Below are 24,440 nucleotides of genomic sequence, written 5' to 3'. Positions count from 1 at the left end.
TGCCTGCTTTCTACTAACACATTGAGGTGACAGATACATTAGTCTACATAAACGCTGCTGCCACCTAACCTATCACAAGGCATTTCATGTACATCATGGTTTTACATTCACCATCGCTGATGAGCGGCGCTGGTTAGGAGGGATATAGATAGATAGAATACTTTATTGGCAGTTTAAGAAAATTACAGAAAATGACATCATTTTAAAAAACGCCAAATGGACTTAGACACAAAAAAGCCTTCGCTTGTTTCCATTGTGGTCCACTTTGTAACATGAAACTATACACAAACATACTGTACAAACAAAACAACCATGGAACATATAATAAATAATCCTTATATATAAGGCTGGGAGCTATATACATAGGACAAGAGGTACCCTGAGAGAATAGTCCAGAACATGGGAGATGGGCTATCCAGGGTCGGAAGCTAACTATGACCAGTTAGTGTGTAGATGGAGCCATGATTTCAGGTCTTTCCTAAATCTTGCAATAGAATTTAGGGATTTCAGGGCTGGAGGGAGTGCATTCCACAGAGTAGTGGCTGCGTAGTAAAAAGCATTTTTTCCCTTGAGTGTCCTGAAACTGGGGGGAACTAGATCATATGGACTTCCTCTGGTTGAGTACCTGTGAGCATCCCTCACTCTGGGCAGGTAGCCCAGCAGGTACTTAGGAACAGAGGCATCTAGGATCTTGAAGACCAGACACAATGAGAGCTGAGATACTCTCTCCTCCACTCTTAGCCATCCCAGGCTACTAAAGTGGGCAGAGGTAAGATGAGACCTGGGGTTCAATTTTAGTAGTAACCTCACAAGCTTGTTTTGGGAGGTCTGCAGCTTTGTTTTCAATAGCTTGGAGATACCTCTGTACCATGAAGTACAAGCATAGTCAAAGTGGCACTGGATGCACTGCTGTTGACATAAGGGGATATCCTGCCCAAGAAACGAGTTCTCTGGTTGACCTTTGAGATAACTTTCATTGCCATTTTTTCACCCGTGAGTTTGTTATCTAGTATACAACCCAAGTAAGTGACCTCTTCCCTATTTGTGACCACACTGTCACCCACTCTAACTGTGAAGCCTGGGGACTTGTTGAGGTTATGACTTGAACCAAACAGAATAGACTCAGTTTTCCCAAGGTGCAGTGACAATTTGTTGTCGGAGAGCCAAAGACAGATGCTACCGAGCTCTGTGCTGAGTACTCTCTCGACCTGCGACTTATCTTTGTCCGAGACCAGGAGAGCTGAGTCGTCTGCGAACAAGAACAGATTGCATTTACATGCCGAGTTCATGTCGTTTACATAAATTAGAAACAGTAGAGGCCCTAGGATGCTCCCTTGGGGGACCCCACACTCTACTGGGAGGGAAGTAGACAGGGTACCATTCACATTGACCACCTGTTTCCTTCCCTCAAGGTAAGATCTCACCCAGTTTAACGATGGGCCATCAAAACCGATTGCCTTCAGCTTGTTTAGCAGTATGGAGTGGTTCACAGTGTCAAACGCCTTTTGAAGGCATAAGTGTTCTTTTCCTGTTTTTTGAGTGGTGCAACCACTATAGACGGTTATGTGTCCCTGTGTCCCAGCACGGAAATAGCATAATTATTGTCACCACCAAGTGTCACTGTTGTGCAGCCTAACACACAGACAGTGGCCAGTGAGGAGAGCTTGTACAGTACAGTACAGTACAGTACAGTACAGTACAGTACAGTACAGTACAGTACAGTACAGTACAGTACAGCCCAAGTACATTACAGTAAAGTACTCTGCCTGAACAAAAATAATTTTTTTAGATTAAAAAAATCGGTATCGTAAAAAATATGCTATATCGTGAGTATATCGTTATCGTGATAAAAAAAAATCTATATCGTGATATGAGATTTTGTCATATCGCCCAGCCCTAGACTAGATCAATCTGAATGTACCATGAATCGGACTAGGGTTCAGTTAAAACATCAGTAATCTGGTCATTCAGTGTTTCCATCATTCATTATGGAATTTAGAGCGCAATAAAAACAGCTGCGCTTTTTTAACCGATGTGAATACTTTATTTTCCATTGTTGAGAACTGCACCTGAGCACTACTGTGTGCACTAGCTTTTCATGTAACAGAGGAAACACTGCATGAAACAAATACATAATAAAGAGGAGGTTTCCTCTGAAGAGGAGAGGAGCTCCAGTCTGGTCCAGGAGGAACCAGAGCCAGGTCACATCAAAGTCCTCATTGTTAAAGTCCTTATTGTATTCCTTCATTCCAGACCAGTGTGTGGAGTCCAGTCTGCAGGTGAAGATCAGTCCTCCAGACACCACTGTTTCTATTAAACAGGAACCTGAAGACCACCTTAAACAGGAACCTGAAGACCACCTTAAACAGGAACCTGAAGACCACATAGATCTCAGTAAGTTTCAAGCTCTTTACACTTTACTATTTAGGCATTTAGCAGACGCTCCTTATCCAGAGCAATTTACAGTAAGCAAGGTAAGCACATGCAATTAACCTGTGCTACGGCTAAAATGGAGTCAGAAGTGGTAAGTGCAAGGATTATCCCAGAAATGTGTGTTTTATTCTGATTTCTTGTGGAGCTATCATCAGCGCGGAAAATGTGTTGGTACTAAGAAAGTGAAGATGAACCGGTGAATCGGTAATCAGTTTGTGATTTGCATCGATGTGTTGACTCCTGGATCAATCTGAATGTACCATGAATCGGACTAGATCAATGTACATGAATCGGACTAGATCAATCTGAATGTACCATGAATCAGACTAGATCAATCTGAATGTACCATGAATCGGACTAGATCAATGTACCATGAATCGGACTAGATCAATCTGAATGTACCATGAATCGGACTAGATCAATTTGTACCATGAATCAGACTAGATCAATCTGAATGTACCATGAATCAGACTAGATCAATCTGAATGTACCATGAATCGGACTAGATCAATGTACCATGAATCGGACTAGATCAATCTGAATGTACCATGAATCGGACTAGATCAATGTACCATGAATCGGACTAGATCAATCTGAATGTACCATGAATCAGAATAGATCAATCTGAATGTACCATGAATCGGACTAGATCAATGTACCATGAATCAGACTAGATCAATCTGAATGTACCATGAATCAGACTAGATCAATCTGAATGTACCATGAATCAGACTAGATCAATCTGAATGTACCATGAATCGGACTAGATCAATGTACCATGAATCGGACTAGATCAATCTGAATGTACCATGAATCAGACTAGATCAATCTGAATGTACCATCAATCGGACTAGATCAATCTGAATGTACCATGAATCTGACTAGGGTTCAGTTAAAACATCAGTAATCTGGTCCATCAGTGTTTCCATCATTCATTAGGGAATTTAGAGCGCAATAAAAACAGCGGAGCTTTTTTAACCGATGTGAATACTTTATGTTCCATTGTTGAGAACTGCACCTGAGCACTACTGTGTGCACTAGCTTTTCATTTAACAGAGGAAACTCTGCATGAACAAATAATAATATCAAATCTTTACCGTTTCTCATTGTGTCATTTCCCTAGACTCCCTGCACCTCCATGTGTTTTCCCCAGAATCCCTGCACCTCCCTGTGTTTTCCCTAGATGTCCTGCACCACCCTGTGTGTAAAGAGGTTTCCTCTGAAGAGAGGAGCTCCAGTCTGGTCCAGGAGGAACCAGAGCATCCACACATTAAAGATGAGCAGGATGAGATACTTCAAAGACCAGATGAGGTTGATGGGCTAATGCTGACATTACTAGCAGTGAAACGTGAACATGATGATGATGGTGAGAACAGAGACACAGAGCCTGTAGCCAGCACCTCAACTGAACACATGAAAACACAAGCTGATGTAGAGGACTGTGGAACATCACAACCAGCTAGTGATGACCAGCTCCTCTCTTCACACTGTTCTGAATCTGACATCACTGAAGACAGTGATGAGTGGCAGCCCAGTGTAGATCAGTCACCTTTAAACACACTGAAGTCACACAGGACACAACATGTGGAAGGACAGAGATTGCCTTTGAGCAACAAGATGTCCCGGGACCTGAAACCATCGAAAGAAACTCACTCCATGCAGAGTCACACAGGGAAGATGAGTTTTAGTTGTGCAGTGTGTTGCAAAATGTTTAATAATGAGGGAAGTCTAAAAAGACACATGATGACTCATACAGGAAAAAAGCCCTTCTCTTGTTCAGTGTGTAGCAAAGGATTTAGGCACTCGTGTCATCTAAAAAGACACATGACGACCCATACAGGGGAAAAAACATTTACTTGTTCAGTTTGTAGAAAAGTCTTTAGTCAAAAGGGTCACCTAAAATCACACATGACGACTCATACAGGAGAAAAGCCAGTTACTTGTACAGTTTGTAGCAAAGGCTTTCGTGATAACGGTGATCTAAACACACACATGAGAACTCATACAGGAGAAAAGCCCTTCACTTGTAATGTTTGTAGCAAAGCCTTTGCTTTGTTGAGTAGTTTAAAAAATCACATGAGAACTCATACCGGAGATCAATCTGAATGTACCATGAATCGGACTAGATCAATCTGAATGTACCATGAATCAGAATAGATCAATCTGAATGTACCATGAATCGGACTAGATCAATGTACCATGAATCAGACTAGATCAATCTGAATGTACCATGAATCAGACTAGATCAATCTGAATGTACCATGAATCAGACTAGATCAATCTGAATGTACCATGAATCGGACTAGATCAATGTACCATGAATCGGACTAGATCAATCTGAATGTACCATGAATCAGACTAGATCAATCTGAATGTACCATCAATCGGACTAGATCAATCTGAATGTACCATGAATCTGACTAGGGTTCAGTTAAAACATCAGTAATCTGGTCCATCAGTGTTTCCATCATTCATTAGGGAATTTAGAGCGCAATAAAAACAGCGGAGCTTTTTTAACCGATGTGAATACTTTATGTTCCATTGTTGAGAACTGCACCTGAGCACTACTGTGTGCACTAGCTTTTCATTTAACAGAGGAAACTCTGCATGAACAAATAATAATATCAAATCTTTACCGTTTCTCATTGTGTCATTTCCCTAGACTCCCTGCACCTCCATGTGTTTTCCCCAGAATCCCTGCACCTCCCTGTGTTTTCCCTAGATGTCCTGCACCACCCTGTGTGTAAAGAGGTTTCCTCTGAAGAGAGGAGCTCCAGTCTGGTCCAGGAGGAACCAGAGCATCCACACATTAAAGATGAGCAGGATGAGATACTTCAAAGACCAGATGAGGTTGATGGGCTAATGCTGACATTACTAGCAGTGAAACGTGAACATGATGATGATGGTGAGAACAGAGACACAGAGCCTGTAGCCAGCACCTCAACTGAACACATGCAAACACAAGCTGATGTAGAGGACTGTGGAACATCACAACCAGCTAGTGATGACCAGCTCCTCTCTTCACACTGTTCTGAATCTGACATCACTGAAGACAGTGATGAGTGGCAGCCCAGTGTAGATCAGTCACCTTTAAACACACTGAAGTCACACAGGACACAACATGTGGAAGGACAGAGATTGCCTTTGAGCAACAAGATGTCCCGGGACCTGAAACCATCGAAAGAAACTCACTCCATGCAGAGTCACACAGGGAAGATGAGTTTTAGTTGTGCAGTGTGTTGCAAAACGTTTAATAATGAGGGAAGTCTAAAAAGACACATGATGACTCATACAGGAAAAAAGCCCTTCTCTTGTTCAGTGTGTAGCAAAGGATTTAGGCACTCGTGTCATCTAAAAAGACACATGACGACCCATACAGGGGAAAAAACATTTACTTGTTCAGTTTGTAGAAAAGTCTTTAGTCAAAAGGGTCACCTAAAATCACACATGACGACTCATACAGGAGAAAAGCCAGTTACTTGTACAGTTTGTAGCAAAGGCTTTCGTGATAACGGTGATCTAAACACACACATGAGAACTCATACAGGAGAAAAGCCCTTCACTTGTAATGTTTGTAGCAAAGCCTTTGGTCAGTTGAGTAATCTAAAAACACACATGAAGACTCATACAGCAAGGGGAAATATTTAGCTGAACCAGAGGGCATGGCCATCAGTATCCACCTGTTTCCAGTGTCCTATGAGCCCTTGTGTGAATGTTGTGCATTACTTCCTGATGATTTGTTTTGTTTTGTTTTAACCTAAGCTATCCGGATGGGGTAAACAGTGCTAGGTATTCAGGCCATTCACCACCAATAAAGATGTTTACATTTATTGAAATCCGAGTGCATGTGTTGTGTTTGCTCTGGAAATGCAAGGCAGAAATGCAAGGCAGACGCCTTGCATTTGGAGTGCTGCTGGATCACTGAATGAAACCCCGCCCAGTGGAGTGAACACAGGGTGTATCTGTCCTCCCATTGGCTAGTGCCAATCACTGCCGGGTCATGGTTCACCAATGCTGAACTCTAAAGGCTCATACATAGTCTGGATTTGCGGTGGTTAGGTGACCACCGGAGCTGAAATAACGTTGAGCGGTGGTGAGTAAAAACAGAGAGGTGGTAAAATCCAGTTTTTATCAGTTGAGGCTTTTAGCGAAAGTCAAGTCTGCTGTAACTTTTAATGATTTCGAACGTCTTATTCATGCTTTTATTTCAACCCGACTTGACTACTGTAATGCACTGTATGTTGGTGTTACCCAAGCCTGTCTGTCACGACTACAGTTAGTCCAAAACGCGGCCGCTCGCCTCTTAACAGGGGCACGGAAGTATGACCACATCTCCCCGATCCTTGCCTCCCTACACTGGCTTCCTGTGCGTTACAGGATCCAGTTTAAGATCTTAATATTTGCTTTTAAGTCTGTAAATGGGTTGGCAGCAGTCTATATATCGGAAAGTATCGACAAGGGCCCTGAGGTCGACTGACCAGTCACTTCTCAAAATCCCAAAATCAAAGCTGAAATCCCGGGGGGATAGGTCATTTTCTGTTGTAGCACCCACACTGTGGAATGAACTTCCACCTCATGTCAGAGCTTCGCAATCCTTGTCTGTGTTTAAGTCACGTCTGAAAACTCACTTGTACACCTTGGCATTTGAACATACTGATTAAGAGTTGCTGCTTCCACTGCATTGTCCTTATGTTTCCCTGTTTATGTACTGTTGTTGTTGTTGTTGCTTTTTGTTTTCCCCTGATATTTTTAGTATTTCTTTGTTTACAGCAACCTGTTTCAACCTTGTTGTATAAAAATGTGCTTTATAAACAAAGTGGATTGGATTGGAGAGAGAAGGGCTGGAGCGGTGGCGGTGGTTTGCTCTTCACCGCGGCTTGTGACGCGGTGAACTATGTATGAGCCTTAACAGAGATATAAAAAGCTAGATACCTCGTTGCAATTCATTGGAGCGACCTGTATCACAGACAAGGCGGAAGTGCAGAAGGTACACCAAAGACTTTTAATATACAAAGATAGTCGATCCCGGTTGGAGCCACTAGAGGCAAAATGGTACAAATCCTACAAATGGTCTCCTAAGTAGGCATGGTTTGCTTCTCCTCCAACATACTTTTTAGTACAGCCTACTGCTGCACAATGTTTTTTTTGTATTTTACCGCTGTCAACTTGTTGTATAATTAACTTGGCTGAATAGTTGCATGGGAAAATAACACAGCTAAATGGAGGAGTGACATCCTGACATTTTCAACTACCTAGTGAATTCTCCAGACGAGTATTAATAATAGTCTTGCAAGATACTTTTTAGATCATTTTCAACAAATACATAGTAAAAAAACGAAATACAACAAATGAGTACCACAGACGAAAAACTGTCTAAGTCCAAATTTCAGACTGACCCCTCCACGAAAAGGCCTCGTTGTCCTGAACCCTTATCTATCATTTATATATTATGGATCAATAGTGTGGACAATTAGTGTCAATTAGTGATGGGCCAAACGGATCATTTCAGTGAGTGAGCGATTCGATTCACGCTCACGGCAATGATCCGATTCAATGATTCGATCACGTTCACGGTTCAGTGGCGCTTCCAGGTTATTTTTGTTTTGAGACCTCCTTAAGTCATTGCCAAACACTGTACTGTATATGGGTCACGCAGATTGATTTGATTGAAGTATTTATTAACAGTTTGCAGAATTACAGTAGCCTACATTTCAAGCACAACTCATTACAAAAAAAAACTGAGTGGACGACCAATAAAGGATTACACTTGTTTACAAGAGCGTCCACCTTGTTCAATTCATCGTAACATTTAGACATTACAAATATAGACTTCTATATAGCCAAATAACAGGAAATCATCATCATAAAGGAGGTAAAAAGGGAAAAGCAAGTAGTGTAGTGTACACTTCCATTTGTATACAAATACGTGGTTTTATGTTTTGCACTAGTAGGCTACTGTTGTGTGGTAAATGTTGGATGACTGTTTTGGACAAAAGACACACTTAGTAGCCACTCGATCGACTCCAATACAGTTAGCATACCAAATTACCAATTCGAGGCTACACCCAAGAATGTTGCATACTTGCATCTCGTTAGTCATAGCCTATTCATACTGTTGTTGTAGTGTTGTGTGGTATGTTGGATGACAAAAGACACACTTAGTAGCCACTCGACTCCTATACAACCAAATTACCGATTGCTTTCGAGGCTATACACGGCCAGAACTAGTCTAATCTACTGCTGCATATTTGCATCTCGAGTCGTTAGTAGTAGGCTATTCATTACAATTCTCAGAAGAAACGTGTCAGACTCAGCTGAGCTCAATAGCCGATCGACGATCGCCGTTCCGTGTGTGTGTGTGTGTGCGTGCCGGGGGGGGGGGGGGGGGGGTGAACGAAAGCACGAACCGATTCACTTCAAGGCGTGAGCGATTCGATTCACGCTCACGGCAATGAATCGGGTCTTGTGAACGAGTCGCTCACGACCGACCCATCACTAAAAAAAATCGCTACAGCCTCAGTAATGAACCAGTGAAATTAGGGTATTTTATGATGCCTCGGGGCCGCTGTCTCATTTGGGGGCGTGACATTTGTAGTCCCCGTATGTCTCTATGGCATCCCCCTAGTATCCTAGTATATTTACTGTTATATTGTATTGTTTGTGATATGGATCCTCCTGGGTCTGAAATAAAGATTGATTGATATCCCCCTTCACATTCAGTAGATCTCATGATGCTTTGTGGCCAGATGTAATTTCCTGGGGTCTGGTAGGACAGGGGTTCTCAACCCGTGGGTCGCGACCCCTCGGGGGGTCGCCAAATTATTTTGGGGGTCCCCAAATACATTTCTAAAAAATACATAAATAAATAAAATATTATTTTTTTGCAACTGAATGGCTGGAAAATGGAAATGAAGAGTTTACATATAGTATAGTATAGTATAGTATAGTTGGGAAAAAAAGAAAATAAAGAAAGAGAAAGAAAGAAAGAATGAAGATAATGCAATAATAAATATACTCTCTCTCACACTTGTGCCAGTGATAACCCAATGATTTGTAGGCCTATAGGCCTATTTGTTAATGTTAGGTTGATTTGGTTGTTGTAGTTTCTGTGTTATTTGTTTCTATTCCTTTATGTTGTTAAAGTGTAAACATTGTATTGTGTCTAGGACTAGGACCTTCTCGAAAGAGACATAAGGGGTTATTATTCCTATAAAGAATTCCAATCACCAATCACCATCCTTGTATTCAGTAACAGTTATACAAACGTCCTCCACCAGGTGGCGACAGACAGCAGCGCCTGCATCCTTTGCTGCGCATGCTCGTGACACGTTGACACGGAAGTAAATGTGTGTGGTTTTATTTTCAACCATAATGGCGGAATCGGAGAGGCGGAAAGTTGTGGAACCTCTTTGTGATCCTCGACGTAAGAAAAGACACATTTTACACATTATTGGTAGGCTATATTACAGTAGGAACCGAGAGCTTTACACATGTGAAAATGTCTCCTAAAGGAGGTAAAATGAGTCAGTCTGTACGGCTGAAGATAAATGAACACATGACGTCGGCGGGAGAGGAGATATTGTGTGTTTTGGACAAACAGCGTGGTGTTGATGTTTGTAGTGTGACGCTTAATGTCAGAGTGTTTGTGTTGGAGCGCGTTAGCGCGGTGGGAGAGTTCATGTACAACCTCTTCCAGAGAGAGATGGAGACACTAGCAACTCTGCTGGAGAAACAGAACAAACTGCTGGACGTGATGCTACAGCCACACATTAGACTACACAGAGCAGGTTGGTAAACACATGGTTACATTTCGTGTGTGTGTGCGTGTGTGTGTGTTTGGTGGACGATTCTCACAAGTTTTTTCAACTGTTTTAAATCACCTATTAATTCTAATCTAACAAGAGTAAAGTAAGTCAGCTACATTATGACGTCCGACAGTGTTCTTAGTTGACGGCAATGCAACAGACACTGCATGCAGATTTTGTAGTTTATTTTGGCCATAGAAAGAACATTGCGTGGATTCGAGCGACACAAGCCCTTCCTATGCCCAGCTTTCATGGTTTGTGTGAACACAAACATTGGCTTGTGATTGGCTGAATACCCCATAGCGATGATTTGATTGGCTGAGCAAAGTACATATTGAAGATAAATGTGAGGGCAGAAAAGTGACAATGCCAAAAGTGATTGGCCGGAATGACATTAGTGATGATTTAATTGGTTGAGCACGGAATGTGATGTATAATGATGTATGATGATAAGAGCGCCCCTCACTGGGATTTCTTCTTCCACAACAAATGGATTTGATCTAAAGGTGTAGCCTGAAGCCAATGACTTACTTTCCTATCCTTTTCACAATAAAAGCAAACTTAAAGAAAACAATCACACTTGTGTGATGTGAGGGATGCTCTTATCATCATAAATGGTAAATGTTGCATTTATATAGCGCCTTTATCCAAGGCGCTTTACAAAGATTGTGCATTTCATTCACCCATTCACACACACATTCACACACCGATGGCGGCAGAAACCATGCAAGGCACCAACCAGTGTCTTGCTCAAGGACACTGCAACACTAACTCTGGGGGAGCCCGGGTTCGAACTGGCAACCTTGTGGTTACCATCCGGCCACAAGTAATAATGAATCAGCACACAACAATAACATTGAAAGTTTTAGACTCACGGTGCGAACTGATCACGTGCTGTAATGCTCGTTTGAGCACATGTAGAGAGCCTCCATGTGTTTTGGAGAATGTTGAAGGATATGTTATTTTGTCAGCTGATGCCCAAAAGCCACACAGCGTTTATTTAATTGATATCTCTGACAGTCAACGTGCTGCGTCCAGGCTATCTCGGCTAGGGAGCTAACAACACGCCAAAATGAAGAAAATGCCAACACTCATTACGTGTCCTTTTTGCATGATTTTATTTACCTCTGACGAGAGTGAACAACGTACGCGTTTCGGCCTGGTTGGCCTTCCTCAGCTAACAACACATCGACTATTAGACGATGCGTATCATGATCTGTGTGCAACATAACTGCTATTCATTCACTGAGGAGAGAACACACGTGTGTCTGATCACTATGTATGTCTGATCACTATGTATTCACTGAGGAGAGAACACACGTGTGTTTGATCACTATTTATTCACTGAGGAGAGAACACACGCGTGTCTGATCACTCGTCAGTTCACTCTCGTGGTGTTTTTCCCTCTCTCTGGTTCCATGTCCACATGTCTTCTCATCAAGTCAAGTTGTAAACTGTTTTGACGTGAGGGCATCGAGGCGGAGATCAGACCACCCGAACATTTTCTAACAATGAATAATAATCCCTGTCGACCCATAGCTAAATTAGAGTGACAGACAAACGAGTCAAAGATAGTACAGATGGTGTGTGTGTGGCTGGCTGGCTGGCTGGCTGCGCAATGTGACACTTGGTGGAGAAAGCCTCGCAGACAATACCACTGCATGGATTTCTTATTTTTTGCAATGGCAGATTCGTCTGGCTACGCGAGGCTAGTGAAGAGTTCCAGCCTACTGCTGTAGCGTACAGATTAACACATGTATTTAGTTTTGAGTGTTGCAACCACTCCATTTCAGAGCTTTGTGTGTCCCTGGGTCCCTGGCTGGCTGGCTGTGTCCGTCCGACCACGACAATAGCGTTTGGTGGGTTTTCACCACCAAGTGTCACATATTAACTGTATATATGATGATTTTGGATGTGGCAGTGCAGTACAGTACAGTATAATGACACCCGGGGACGCCCACACGGTAACTCTGTCATTTCTCGACCATTTCGGATGCGGGGTGGCTCGCCAAAACCGGCCTGGAAGTTCCGGGGACCCCTACACAGTTTTGCACCAAAACTGTGCTCTCCTATCAACTGATTGAAAGAGTAAAATAGATCGACACGTCTGTAAATGGCCACGACACGCTGACTCGCCAAATATGAGTCGTTTAACATCCCTAATTGAAGCCATTATTCGTGTCCCATCATAAAGTCCTCATCCATGTCACATCAAAGTCCTCATTGTTAAAATCCTTATTGTATTTCTTCATTCCAGACCAGTGTGTGGAGTCCAGTCTGCAGGTGAAGATCAGTCCTCCAGACACCACTGTTTCTATTAAACAGGAACCTGAAGACCATCTTAAACAGGAACCTGAAGACCACCTTAATCTCAGTAAGTTTCAAGCTCTTTACACTTTACTATTTAGGCATTTAGCAGATGCTCTTTGTCCAGAGCAACTTACAGTAAGCAAGGTAAGCACATTCATCAAATGTATAGAGACAGTGTAGTGTCTCAGTGATCTAGCATCATACTGTAGGTAAACCATGAACCTAGCATGAGTCTAAACACTATAATATCGCATAATAAATAATCTGTACATTGAAACTAGACAGACTGTAGGATGCCAGGTCATGAAATTAACCTAGCATCTGTCTAAATAACATGCTATCTAACGTTTAGATGTTATTTAGACATATGCTGGGTTCATTTAGATTCTAAACAAGTAAGACGCGTGAACGCGGGAAGCAAACGCAGCTGTTGTGGCAGTCTGACACACACACACACACACCCTTTTTTTCTCTTTTCTAAAGTTTTTTTTTTAAAGATTCAAGTCTTTAAGAGTTTTTCTTTTTTTTTCCTTTCTTTTTTTAAAGATTTTTTAAAGTTTTCTACTGTGTGTGTGTGTGTGTGTGTGTGTGTGTGTGTGTGTGTGTGTGTGTGTTTGTGTGTGTGTGATACAGTTGCACCCTCTGGTGGCGGGCAGGTGGTGTTACAGCGTGAAAGACAGACAGACAAGCCAGGCAGGCTTCTATAGTAATCGCTCACTACATTTGCAATTAGATTTTAACCTCTGAATAAGACTGCATGGTCGTAAAGACTAGTCATGTGCTACGGCTAAAGTGGAGTCTGAAGGGGTGAGTTATTCGGATCTCTTGTGGAGCTATCATCAGGGGTGAAAGTGTGTTGGTACTAAGGATGTGAAGATGAACCGATGAATTGGTAATCGGTTTTAACATTAACAATGTGATTTGCATCTATGCGTTGACTCCTGGATCAATCTGAATGTACCAATAATCGGACTAGATCAATCTGAATGTACCATGAATCGGACTAGATCAATCTGGATGTACCATGAATCGGACTATGGTTCAGTTAAAACATCAGTAATCTGGTCCATCAGTGTTTCCATCATTCATTAGGGAATTTAGAGCGCAATAAAAACAGCTGAGCTTTTTTAACCGATGTGAATACTTTTTTTTCCATTGTTGAGAACTGCACCTGAGCACTACTGTGTGCACTAGCTTTTCATGTAACAGAGGAAACACTGCATGAAAAAGAAATCTAACTTTTACCGTTTCTCATTGTGTCTTTTCCCTGCACCTCCCTGTCTTTTCCCTAGACTCCCTGCACCGCCCTGTGTTTTCCCTAGACGTCCTGCACCTCCCTGTGTGTAAAGAGGAGGTTTCCTCTGAAGAGGAGAGGAGCTCCAGTCTGGTCCAGGAGGAACCAGAGCCTCCACACATTAAAGAGGAGCAGGAGGAGCTACTTCAAAGACCAGAAGAGGTTGATAGGCCAATGCTGACATTACTAGCAGTGAAAAGTGAACATGATGATGATGGTGAGAACAGAGACACAGAGCCTGTAGCCAGCACCTCAACTGAACACATGAAAACACAAGCTGATGTAGAGGACTGTGGAACATCACAACCAGCTAGTGATGAGCAGCTCCTCTCTTCACACTGTTCTGAATCTGACATCACTGAAGACAGTGATGAGTGGCAGCCCAGTGTAGATCAGTCACCTTTAAACACACTGAAATCACACAAGACACAACATGTGGAAGGACAGAGAAGGTCTTTGAGCAACAAGATGTCCCGGGACCTGAAACCATCAAAAGAAACTCACTCCATGCAGAGTCACACAGGGAAGACAAATTTTAGTTGTGCAATGTGTTGCAAAAGGTTTAATCATAAGGGAAGTCTAAAAAGACACATGATGACTCATACAGGAAAAAAGCCCTTCTCTTGTTCAGTGTGTAGCAAAGGATTAAGTCACTTGTGTCATATAAAAAGACACATGATGACCCATACAGGGGAAAAACCATTTACTTGTTCAGTTTGTAGAAAAGTCTTTAGTCAAAAGGGTCACCTAAAATCACACATGACGACTCATACAGGAGAAAAGCCAGTTACTTGTGAAGTTTGTAGAAAAGGCTTTAGTCAAAAGGGTCACCTAAAATCACACATGAGGACTCATACAGGAGAAAAGCCCTTCACTTGTAAAGTTTGTAGAAAAGCCTTTGCTGAGATGAGTGATCTAAAAAAACACATGAGAACTCATACCGGAGAAAAGCCCTTCACTTGTAAAGTTTGTAGGAAAGGCTTTGGTGACAGCAGTACTCTAAGAAAACACATGAGGACTCATACCGGAGAAAAGCCCTTCACTTGTAAAGTTTGTAGAAAAGCCTTTGCTGAGATGAGTGATCTAAAAAAACACATGAGAACTCATACCGGAGAAAAGCCCTTCACTTGTAAAGTTTGTAGGAAAGGCTTTGGTGACAGCAGTGCTCTAAGAAAACACATGAGAACACATACCGGAGAAAAGCCCTTCACTTGTAAAGTTTGTAGCAAAGCCTTTGGTCAGTTGAGTACTCTAAGAAAACACATGAGAACTCATACCGGAGAAAAGCCCTTAATTTGTAATGTTTGTAGCAAAGCCTTTGGTCAGTTGAGTACTCTAAGAAAACACATGAGAACTCATATCGGAGAAAAGCCCTTCACTTGTAAAGTTTGTAGCAAAGCCTTTGGTGAGTTGAGTAATCTAAAAACACACATGAGGACTCATACCGGAGAAAAGCCCTTCACTTGTAAAGTTTGTAGGAAAGGCTTTGGTGACAGCAGTGCTCTAAGAAAACACATGAGAACTCATACCGGAGAAAAGCCCTTCACTTGTAAAGTTTGTAGCAAAGCCTTTGGTTTGTTGAGTACTCTAAGAAAACACATGAGAACTCATACCGGAGAAAAGCCCTTCATTTGTAATGTTTGTAGCAAAGCCTTTGGTCAGTTGAGTACTCTAAGAAAACACATGAGAACTCATACCGGAGAAAAGCCCTTCACTTGTAAAGTTTGTAGCAAAGCCTTTGGTGAGTTGAGTAATCTAAAAACACACATGAGGACTCATACCGGAGAAAAGCCCTTCACTTGTAATGTTTGTAGCAAAGCCTTTGGTCAGTCGAGTACTCAAAAAAAACACATGATGACTCATACAGCAAGGGGAAATATTTAGCTGAACCAGAGGGCATGGCCATCAGTATCCACCTGTTCCAGTTACTATGAGCCCTTGTGTGAAAGTTGTGCATTACTTCCTGATGATTTGTTTTGTTTTGTTTTAACCTAAGCTATCCGGATGGGGTAAACAGTGCTAGGTATTCAGGCCATTCACCACCAATAAAGATGTTTACATTTATTGAAATCCGAGTGCATGTGTTGTGTTTGCTCTGGATCGTCTGCCTTGTATTTCAAGTGCTGCTGGATCACTGAATGAAACCCCGCCCAGTGGAGTGAACACAGGGTGTATCTGTCCTCCCATTGGCTAGTGCCAATCACTGCTGGGTCATGGTTCACAAATGCTGAACCCTAACATAGATATAAAAAGCTAGATACCTCATTGCAATTATTTGGAGCGACCTGTATCACAGACAAGGTGGAAGTCAAGCGGAAGTGCAGAAGGTACACCAAAGACTTTTAATATACAAAGATAGTCGATCCCGGTTTGGAGCCACTAGAGGCAAAATGGTACAAATCCTACAAATGGTAGGCGTGGTTTGCTTCTTCTCCAACATACCTTTTAGTACAGCCTACTGCTGCACAATGTTTTGTTATTGTGACATAGTCAGTCAAACTTGTCTTTATAGGGAAAAGCATTTATTTTTTCACAGGTGGTGTGTATGACCTGATTGTGAATGTGAAATAAATAACAGATGGCAAAATGTCATGATTCCCAAATCAGCCCCAATCAACCAAGACAGTTATGGAAAAAGTCCAAATTCATGTCACAGACTCCAACCAGCTTCCGGTCTCCTAAAATGGTGTGTGCCCACGTCACGCAGATACGGGAAGTAAAACAGAGATCTTGCTATTTCCGTCTTAGGGCACGCTGCCACTCAAGTGACTAAGACCCGCCTTCCTCTGATTGGCGTACCGAACGTCCGCTCTGACTCACGCAGAAGCTTCTGTGGCTTCGTTCCCTGTAAGATGGTGCTCGAGAAACAAAGGAGGCGACTACCTTTCTATGTCTATGAACCTGACCGTCATCTTCACACCAGTGCACGCGCATTAACTTGTAGCGTGGGGAATGGACCTTCTTATAAGTGTTGTATTTGGGTTGGCGCATACGTTGTTCAGAGATACTAACAGTCCGACAGGCATTCGTCCGTGGCTCCCAACATGCATTGCTGGTTAACCCATTTAGGACTGAGGCCGATTCTAAAAAAAATCTCTTCTAAATACTAAAAGTTTTCTGAAAAACGTTTCTATTTCTATATTTCGTTTCTATTTCTGTGTTTCTATGTCAGTGGTTCTCAACCTTTTTCATGCTAAGGACCCCCATAATTATCTCTATTTGGCTGTGGGCCCCCATCTGAAAATATGTTTTTCTATAGGGACCCCTTCAGAAGCAAAGATTTGAGTTAAAAACGTTCGCTCTGAAAGAATATAGGCCTATTTTCACGATTTTTCCGCGCTACGAGCTTGTAGATCTGTTATTTTTCAATAGCTAAAGTATAACTTAATCCTTAAAACACTGAAAGGGGTTCCCATCCTGAATGTGTTAAGACACATGTGTGGCCGGTTAAAACTCACCCGTGGCTTCCCTGTGAGGTTAGGTTTAGGTTGGGGTTTAGGATGTTGGACTAATGCCTGTCGGACTGTTAGTACGTCAGACCAAACGCATGCACCCGGATTTGGGAAGACGTCCGCAGGCACGTCAATGGCAGTGAATGTGTTCATGTGGACACAACAAACCTCTGGCTTGTCGTGTGTCGTCCATTTGCCATGTTTTTAACCTGTTGTACTGGCTGTACCTTTAAAGATATTCAGTCGCAATGGATTAAGTCCCATTCACCAAATGCCTAAATTGTAATTTGTAAAATTGCCAATCTAGCTGGGTCCCAATTTGTTAAAATTGTGCACTTGGTGACAAGTTTTTGATTTTTGGCATGGTGGTAGGCATGGTTATAAGGTTTTCAAAAACCATCGCAAACGAGTTGGGCTCGCCCCCTAGTGGTCTGTTTGCGATGAATCTAATATTAAATTGATTAGTATATGTTTACAAATCAAAATAATTGATAAGAGATTTTCCAATGGATTATATTAGTATTGGGTGTGCTAAGTAACATACAAAAAAATTGGGGAAAAATAACTTCTGGAAAGGCATCGTTTTCAAGATGGCAATTATTTTGGATTTTAACCATATACTTTAATTTTATATGGTGGAGTATATTATAGTACATTGTGGGATGTATATTGAGATGGCAGGTATGTGACATTGAAAAGGACAAATCAAACATATGGGACACTTTATTAGAACACAAAAAAATTCGCTACAGCCTCAGTAATGAACCAGTGAAATTAGGGTATTTTATGATGCCTCTCATAAAGATTGCATTGACAGCTGCAGTACACAGTTGAAACGGACCAGAAGTGGGGCCGCTGTTTCATTTGGGGGCGTGGAATTTGTAGTTAAATAAAATATTATTTTTTTTTGCAACTGAATGGCTGGAAAATGGAAATGAAGAGTTTACATATAGTACACATAGTACATGCATACACCTTCCCTAATGATTATATCTGGTTTATTTATGGTGTAGGCCTATTGTCTCTATTATTAAGGTTAATGTAGCAGTCAATTTATATTGGGGGTCGGGAGGGGGCGGGGCGGGGGTCCCGAGACGTTGCCAAAGCATTTTTGGGGGTCCCCGGCCAAAAACGTTGAGAACCCCTGTGGTAGGACAATAGCAAAAAAAACATTTAGCCACTTGTTCGAATGCCCCGCCCCCTGTCAAAAATAGCTTAAATCGCTAAAATGAAAGTAAGTAAAGTAAAATACTTAAAATGTCTCTAATAACCTAAAACATGAACCTGGGTTGGGAAAAAAAGAAAAGAAAGAAAAAGAAAAGAAAGAAAGAAAGAAGATAATGCAATTTGTAGCCTATACAGATATTCTATTTTATTTTAAAATAAATATACTCTCTCTCACACTTGTGCCAGTGATAACCCAATGATTTGTAGGCCTATAGGTCTATTTGTTAATGTTTGGTTGATTTGGTTGTTGTAGTTTCTGTGTTATTTGTTTCTATTCCTTTACGTTGTTAAAGTGTAAACATTGTATTGTGTCTAGGACCTTCTCGAAAAAGACACAAGGGGTTATTATTCCTATAAAGAATTCCAATCACCAATCACCATCCTTGTATTCAGTAACAGTTACACACGTCCTCCACCAGGTGGCGACAGGCAGCAGCGCCTGCATCCTTTGCTGCGCTTGCTCTACACGTTGACACGGAAGTAAATGTATGTGGTCACTGGTTTTGTTTTCAACCGTAATGGCGGAATCGGAGAGGCGGAAAGTTGTGGAACCTTTTTGTTTGTGATCCTCGACGTAAGAAAAGACACATTTTACACATTATTAGTAGTCTATATTACAGTAGGAACCGAGAGCTTTACACATGTGAAAATGTCTCCTAAAGGAGGTAAAAGTAGTCAGTATGTGCGGCTGAAGATAAATGAACACATGACATCGGTGGGAGAGGAGATATTGTGTGTTTTGGACAAACAGCGTGGTGTTGATGTTTGTAGTGTGACGCTTAATGTCAGAGTGTTTGTGTTGGAGCGCCTCAGCGCGGTGGGAGAGTTCATGTACAACCTCTTCCAGAGAGAGATGGAGACACTAGAAACTCTGCTGGAGAAACAGAACAAACTGCTGGACGTGATGCAACAGCCACACATCAGACTACACAGAGCAGGTTGGTAAACATGGTTACATTTCGTGTGTGTGTGTGTGTGTGTGTGTGTGGTGGACGATTCTCATGAGTTTTTCCCAACTGTTTTAAATCACCTATTAATTCTAATCTAACAAGAGTAAAGTAAGTCAACTACATTATGACGTCCGACAGTGTTCTTAGTTGACGACAATGCAACAGACACTGCATGCAGATTGTGTAGTAGTAGTTTATTTTTGGCCATAGAAAAGAACATTCCGTGGATTCGAGGGACACAAGGCCTTCCTATGCCCAGCTTTCATGGTTTGTGTGAACACAAACATTGGCTTGTGATTGGCTGATCACCCCATAGCGATGATTTGATTGGCTGAGCAAAGTACATATTGAAGATAAATGTGAGGGCAGAAAAGTGACAATGCCAAAGGTGATTGGCCGGAATGACATTTAGTGATGATTTCATTGGTTGAGCACGGAATGTGATGTATAATGATGTATGATGATAAGATCGCCCCTCACTGGGATTTCTTCTTCCACAACAAATGGATTTGATCTAAAGGTGTAGCCTGAAGCCAATGACTTATTTTCCTATCCTTTTCACAATAAAAGCAAACTTAAAGAAAACAATCACACTTGTGTGATGTGAGGGAAGCATTACTGTTGTTGTGTTTTGGAGAGTGTTGAAGGATATGTTATTTTGTCAGCTGACGCCCAAAAGCCACACAGCGTTTATTTAATTGATATCTCTGACAGTCAACGTGCTGCGTCCAGGCTATCTCGGCTAGGGAGCTAACAACACGCCAAAATGAAGAAAATGCCAACACTCATTACGTGTCCTTTTTGCATGATTTTATTTACCTCTTGACGAGAGTGAACAACGTACGCGTTTCGGCCCGGTTGGCCTTCCTCAGCTAACAACATGCCGACTACTAGATGCGTATCATGATCTGTTTGCAACATAACATTCATTCACTGAGGAGAGAACACACGTGTGTCTGATCACTATGTATTCACTGAGGACACACGTGTCTGATCACTATGTATTCACTGAGGAGAGAACACATGTGTCTGATCACTATTTATTCACTGAGGAGAGAACACACGTGTGTCTCGTCAGTTCACTCTTGTGGTGTTTTTCCCTCTCTCTGGTTCCATGTCCACATGTCTTTTCATCAAGTCAAGTTGTAAACATTGAGAACTGTTTTGACGTGAGGGGATCGAGGCGGAGATCAGACCACCCGAACATTTTCTAACAATGAATAATAATCCCTGTCGACCCATAGCTAAATTAGAGCGACAGACAAACGAGTCAAAGATAGTACAGAGATGGAATATAGATTTTCCATTTGCGACATTTTTTGAGTGGTGCAACTGTGTGTGTGTGTGTGTGTGTGTGTGTGTGTGTGTGTGTGTGTGTGTGTGTGTGTGTGTGTGTGTGTGTGTGTGTGTGTGTGTGTGTGTGTGTGTGTGGGGCTGGCTGCGCAATGTGACACTTGGTGGAGAAAGCCTCGCAGACAATACCACTGCATGGATTTTTTTTGTGTCACATATTAACTGTATATATGATGATTTCGGGTGTGGCAGTGCAGTCCAGTACAGTACACAGTTCAATGACCCCCACACGGTAACTCTGTCATTTCTCGACCATTTCGGACGCGGGCGGCTTGCCGGAACCGGCCTGCCACGGTCTGGAAGTTCCGGGGACCCCCACACAGTTTTGCACCAAAACTGTGCTCTCCTGTCAACTGATTGAAAAAGTAAAACAGTAAAATAGACCGACACGTCTGTAAATGGCCACGACACGCCGACTCGCCAAATATGAGTCGTTTAACATCCCTAATTGAAGCCATTATTCGTGTCCCATCATAAATGTCACATCAAAGTCCTCATTGTTAAAGTCCTTATTGTATTCCTTCATTCCAGACCAGTGTGTGGAGTCCAGTCTGCAGGTGAAGATCAGTCCTCCAGACACCACTGTTTCTATTAAACAGGAACCACCTGAAGACCACCTTAAACAGGAACCTGAAGACCACCTTAAACAGGAACCTGAAGACCACATAGATCTCAGTAAGTTTCAAGCTCTTTACACTTTACTATTTAGGCATTTAGCAGATGCTCTTTGTCCAGAGCAACTTACAGTAAGCTAGGTAAGCACATTCATCAAATGTATAGAGACAGTGTAGTGTCTCAGTGATCTAGCATCATACTGTAGGTAAACCATGAACCTAGCGTAAGTCTAAACACTAATGTCAGACAATAAATAATCTGTACATTGAAACTAGACAAACTGTAGGATGCCAGGTCAACAAATGAACCCAGCATTCGTCTAAATAACATGCTATCTAAACAAGTAAGACGCGTGAACTTTTTAGAGTGTGTGTGTGTTAAAGTTTGTGTGTGTTAAAGTGTGTGTGTGCGTGTGTGTGCGTGCGTGTGTGTGTTGTTGTGTGTGATACAGTTGCACCCTCTGGTGGCGGGCAGGTGGTGTTACAGCGTGACAGACAGACAGACAGACAAGCCAGGCAGGCTTCTATAGTAATCGCTCACTACATTTGCAATTACATTTTAACCTCTGCATAAGACTGCATGGTCGTAAAGACTAGTCATGTGCTATGGCTAAAGTGGAGTCTGAAGGGGTGAGTTATTCTGATCTCTTGTGGAGCTATCATCAGGGGTGAAAGTGTGTCGGTACTAAGGATGTGAAGATGAACCGATTAATCGGTAATCGGTTTTAACATTAACAATGTGATTTGCATCTATGCGTTGACTCCTGGATCAATCTTAATGTACCAATAATCGGACTAGATCAATCTGAATGTACCATTAATCGGACTAGATTAATCTGAATGTACCATGAATCGGACTAGGGTTCAGTTAAAACATCAGTAATCTGGTCCATCAGTGTTTCCATCATTCATTAGGGAATTTAGAGCGCAATAAAAACAGCTGAGATTTTTTAACCGATGTGAATACTTTTTTTTCCATTGTTGAGAACTGCACCTGAGCACTACTGTGTGCACTAGCTTTTCATGTAACAGAGGAAACACTGCATGAAAAAAAAAATCAAACTTTTACCGTTTCTCATTGTGTCTTTTCCCTGCACCTCCCTGTCTTTTCCCTAGACTCCCTGCACCTCCCTGTGTTTTCCCTAGACATCCTGCACCTCCCTGTGTGTAAAGAGGAGGTTTCCTCTGAAGAGGAGAGGAGCTCCAGTCTGGTCCAGGAGGAACCAGAGCCTCCACACATTAAAGATGAGCAGGATGAGCTACTTCAAAGACCAGAAGAGGTTGATAGGCCAATGCTGACATTACTAGCAGTGAAAACTGAACATGATGATGATGGCGAGAACAGGGACACAGAGCCTGTAGCCAGCACCTCAACTGAACACATGAAAACTCAAGCTGATGTAGAGGACTGTGGAACATCACAACCAGCTAGTGATGAGCAGCTCCTCTCTTCACACTGTTCTGAATCTGACATCACTGAAGACAGTGATGAGTGGCAGCCCAGTGTAGATCAGTCACCTTTAAACACACTGAAGTCACACAAGACACAACGTGTGGAAGGACAGGGATTGCCTTTGAGCAACAAGATGTCCTGGGACCTGAAACCATCGATAGAAACTCACTCCATGCAGAGTAGCACAGGGAAGAAAGGTTTTAGTTGTGCAGTGTGTTACAAAATGTTTAATCATGAGGGAAGTCTAAAAGTACACATGACGACCCATACAGGGGAAAACACATTTACTTGTTCTGTTTGTAGAAAAGTCTTTCGTCAAAAGGGACATCTAAAAGCACACATGACGACTCATACAGGAGAAAAGCCAGTTACTTGTACAGTTTGTAGCAAAGGCTTTCGAGACAGTGGTACTCTAAAAAGACACATGATGACTCATACCGGAGAAAAGCCCTTCACTTGTAAAGTTTGTAGCAATGCCTATTGTGAGTTGGCTACTCTAAAAAAACACATGAGAACTCATACCGGAGAAAAGCCCTTCACTTGTAAAGTTTGTAGCAAAGCCTTTAATCAGTTTAGTACTCTAAAAACACACATGAGGACTCATACCGGAGAAAAGCCCTTCACTTGTAATGTTTGTAGCAAAGCCTTTAGAGGGTCGAGTACTCTAAAAAGACACATGAGGACTCATACCGGAGAAAAGCCCTTCACTTGTAAAGTTTGTAGCAAAGCCTATTGTGAGTTGGCTACTCTGAAAAAACACATGAGAACTCATACCGGAGAAAAGCCCTTCACTTGTAAAGTTTGTAGCAAAGCCTTTAATCAGTTGAGTAATCTAAAAACACACATGAGAACTCATACCGGAGAAAAGCCCTTCACTTGTAATGTTTGTAGCAAAGCCTTTGGTCAGTTGAGTACCCTAAAAAGACACATGAGGACTCATACAGCAAGGGGAAATAACTAGTTGAACCAGAGGGCATGGCCATCAGTATAATCCCCCTGTATACACCTGTTTCCAGTGTCCTATGAGCCCTTGTGTGAAAGTTGTGCATAACTTCCTGATGATTTTTATTGGTTTTGTTTTAACCTAAGCTATCCGGATGGGGTAAACAGTGCTAGGTATTTCAGGCCATTCACCACAAATAAAGAGGTTTACATTTATTGAAATCCGAGTGCATGTGTTGTTTTTGCTCTGGATCGTCTGCCTTGCATTTGGAGTGCTGGTGGAACACTGAATGAAACCCCACCCAGTGGAGTGAACACAGGGTGTATCTGTCCTCCCATTGGCTAGTGCCTATCGCTGCCGGGTCATAGTTCACCAATGCTGAACCCTAAAGCTAAATTCCAATACCCAAAATCTCGGCCACTCGCTCACTCCCACTCGCTCACTCGGGGTCATTCCAGCTTGACCCGTGGTGAAAACCAAAAAAACACAGCCAGCCAGCCAGGGAGACATACAGCTGTCTATAGGAGTGGTTGCACCACTCAAAAAGATCAGATGTTTTCCAAATGGTAGAGGGAACGTACTGTGTGCGTGTGCGTGTGTGTGTCC

At 42.2% G+C, this 24,440-nt stretch overlaps 1 protein-coding gene across 1 annotated transcript; it reads left to right on the top strand.

Annotated features, from left to right (window-relative positions):
* Window positions 1-9,821: 9,821 nt before the first annotated feature.
* LOC306934137 (uncharacterized protein) lies at window positions 9,822-19,005 on the top strand (the record flags this gene model as incomplete). The annotated part of the gene is made up of 4 exons (XM_079516627.1): window positions 9,822-10,220; window positions 12,496-12,612; window positions 13,841-13,930; window positions 18,941-19,005. Exons 1-4 carry the CDS (start codon window positions 9,932-9,934, stop codon window positions 19,003-19,005), a joined length of 561 nt encoding a protein of 186 aa, XP_079372753.1. The 5' UTR covers window positions 9,822-9,931.
* Window positions 19,006-24,440: the final 5,435 nt, after the last annotated feature.

Source organism: Electrona antarctica (assembly GCF_951216825.1).
Source record: "Electrona antarctica genome assembly, chromosome: 2".
Classification (NCBI taxonomy): Eukaryota; Metazoa; Chordata; class Actinopteri; order Myctophiformes; family Myctophidae; genus Electrona; species Electrona antarctica.
The sequence above is the reverse complement of the archived record's forward strand: the minus strand, read 5'-3'. Positions and strand labels throughout refer to the sequence as shown.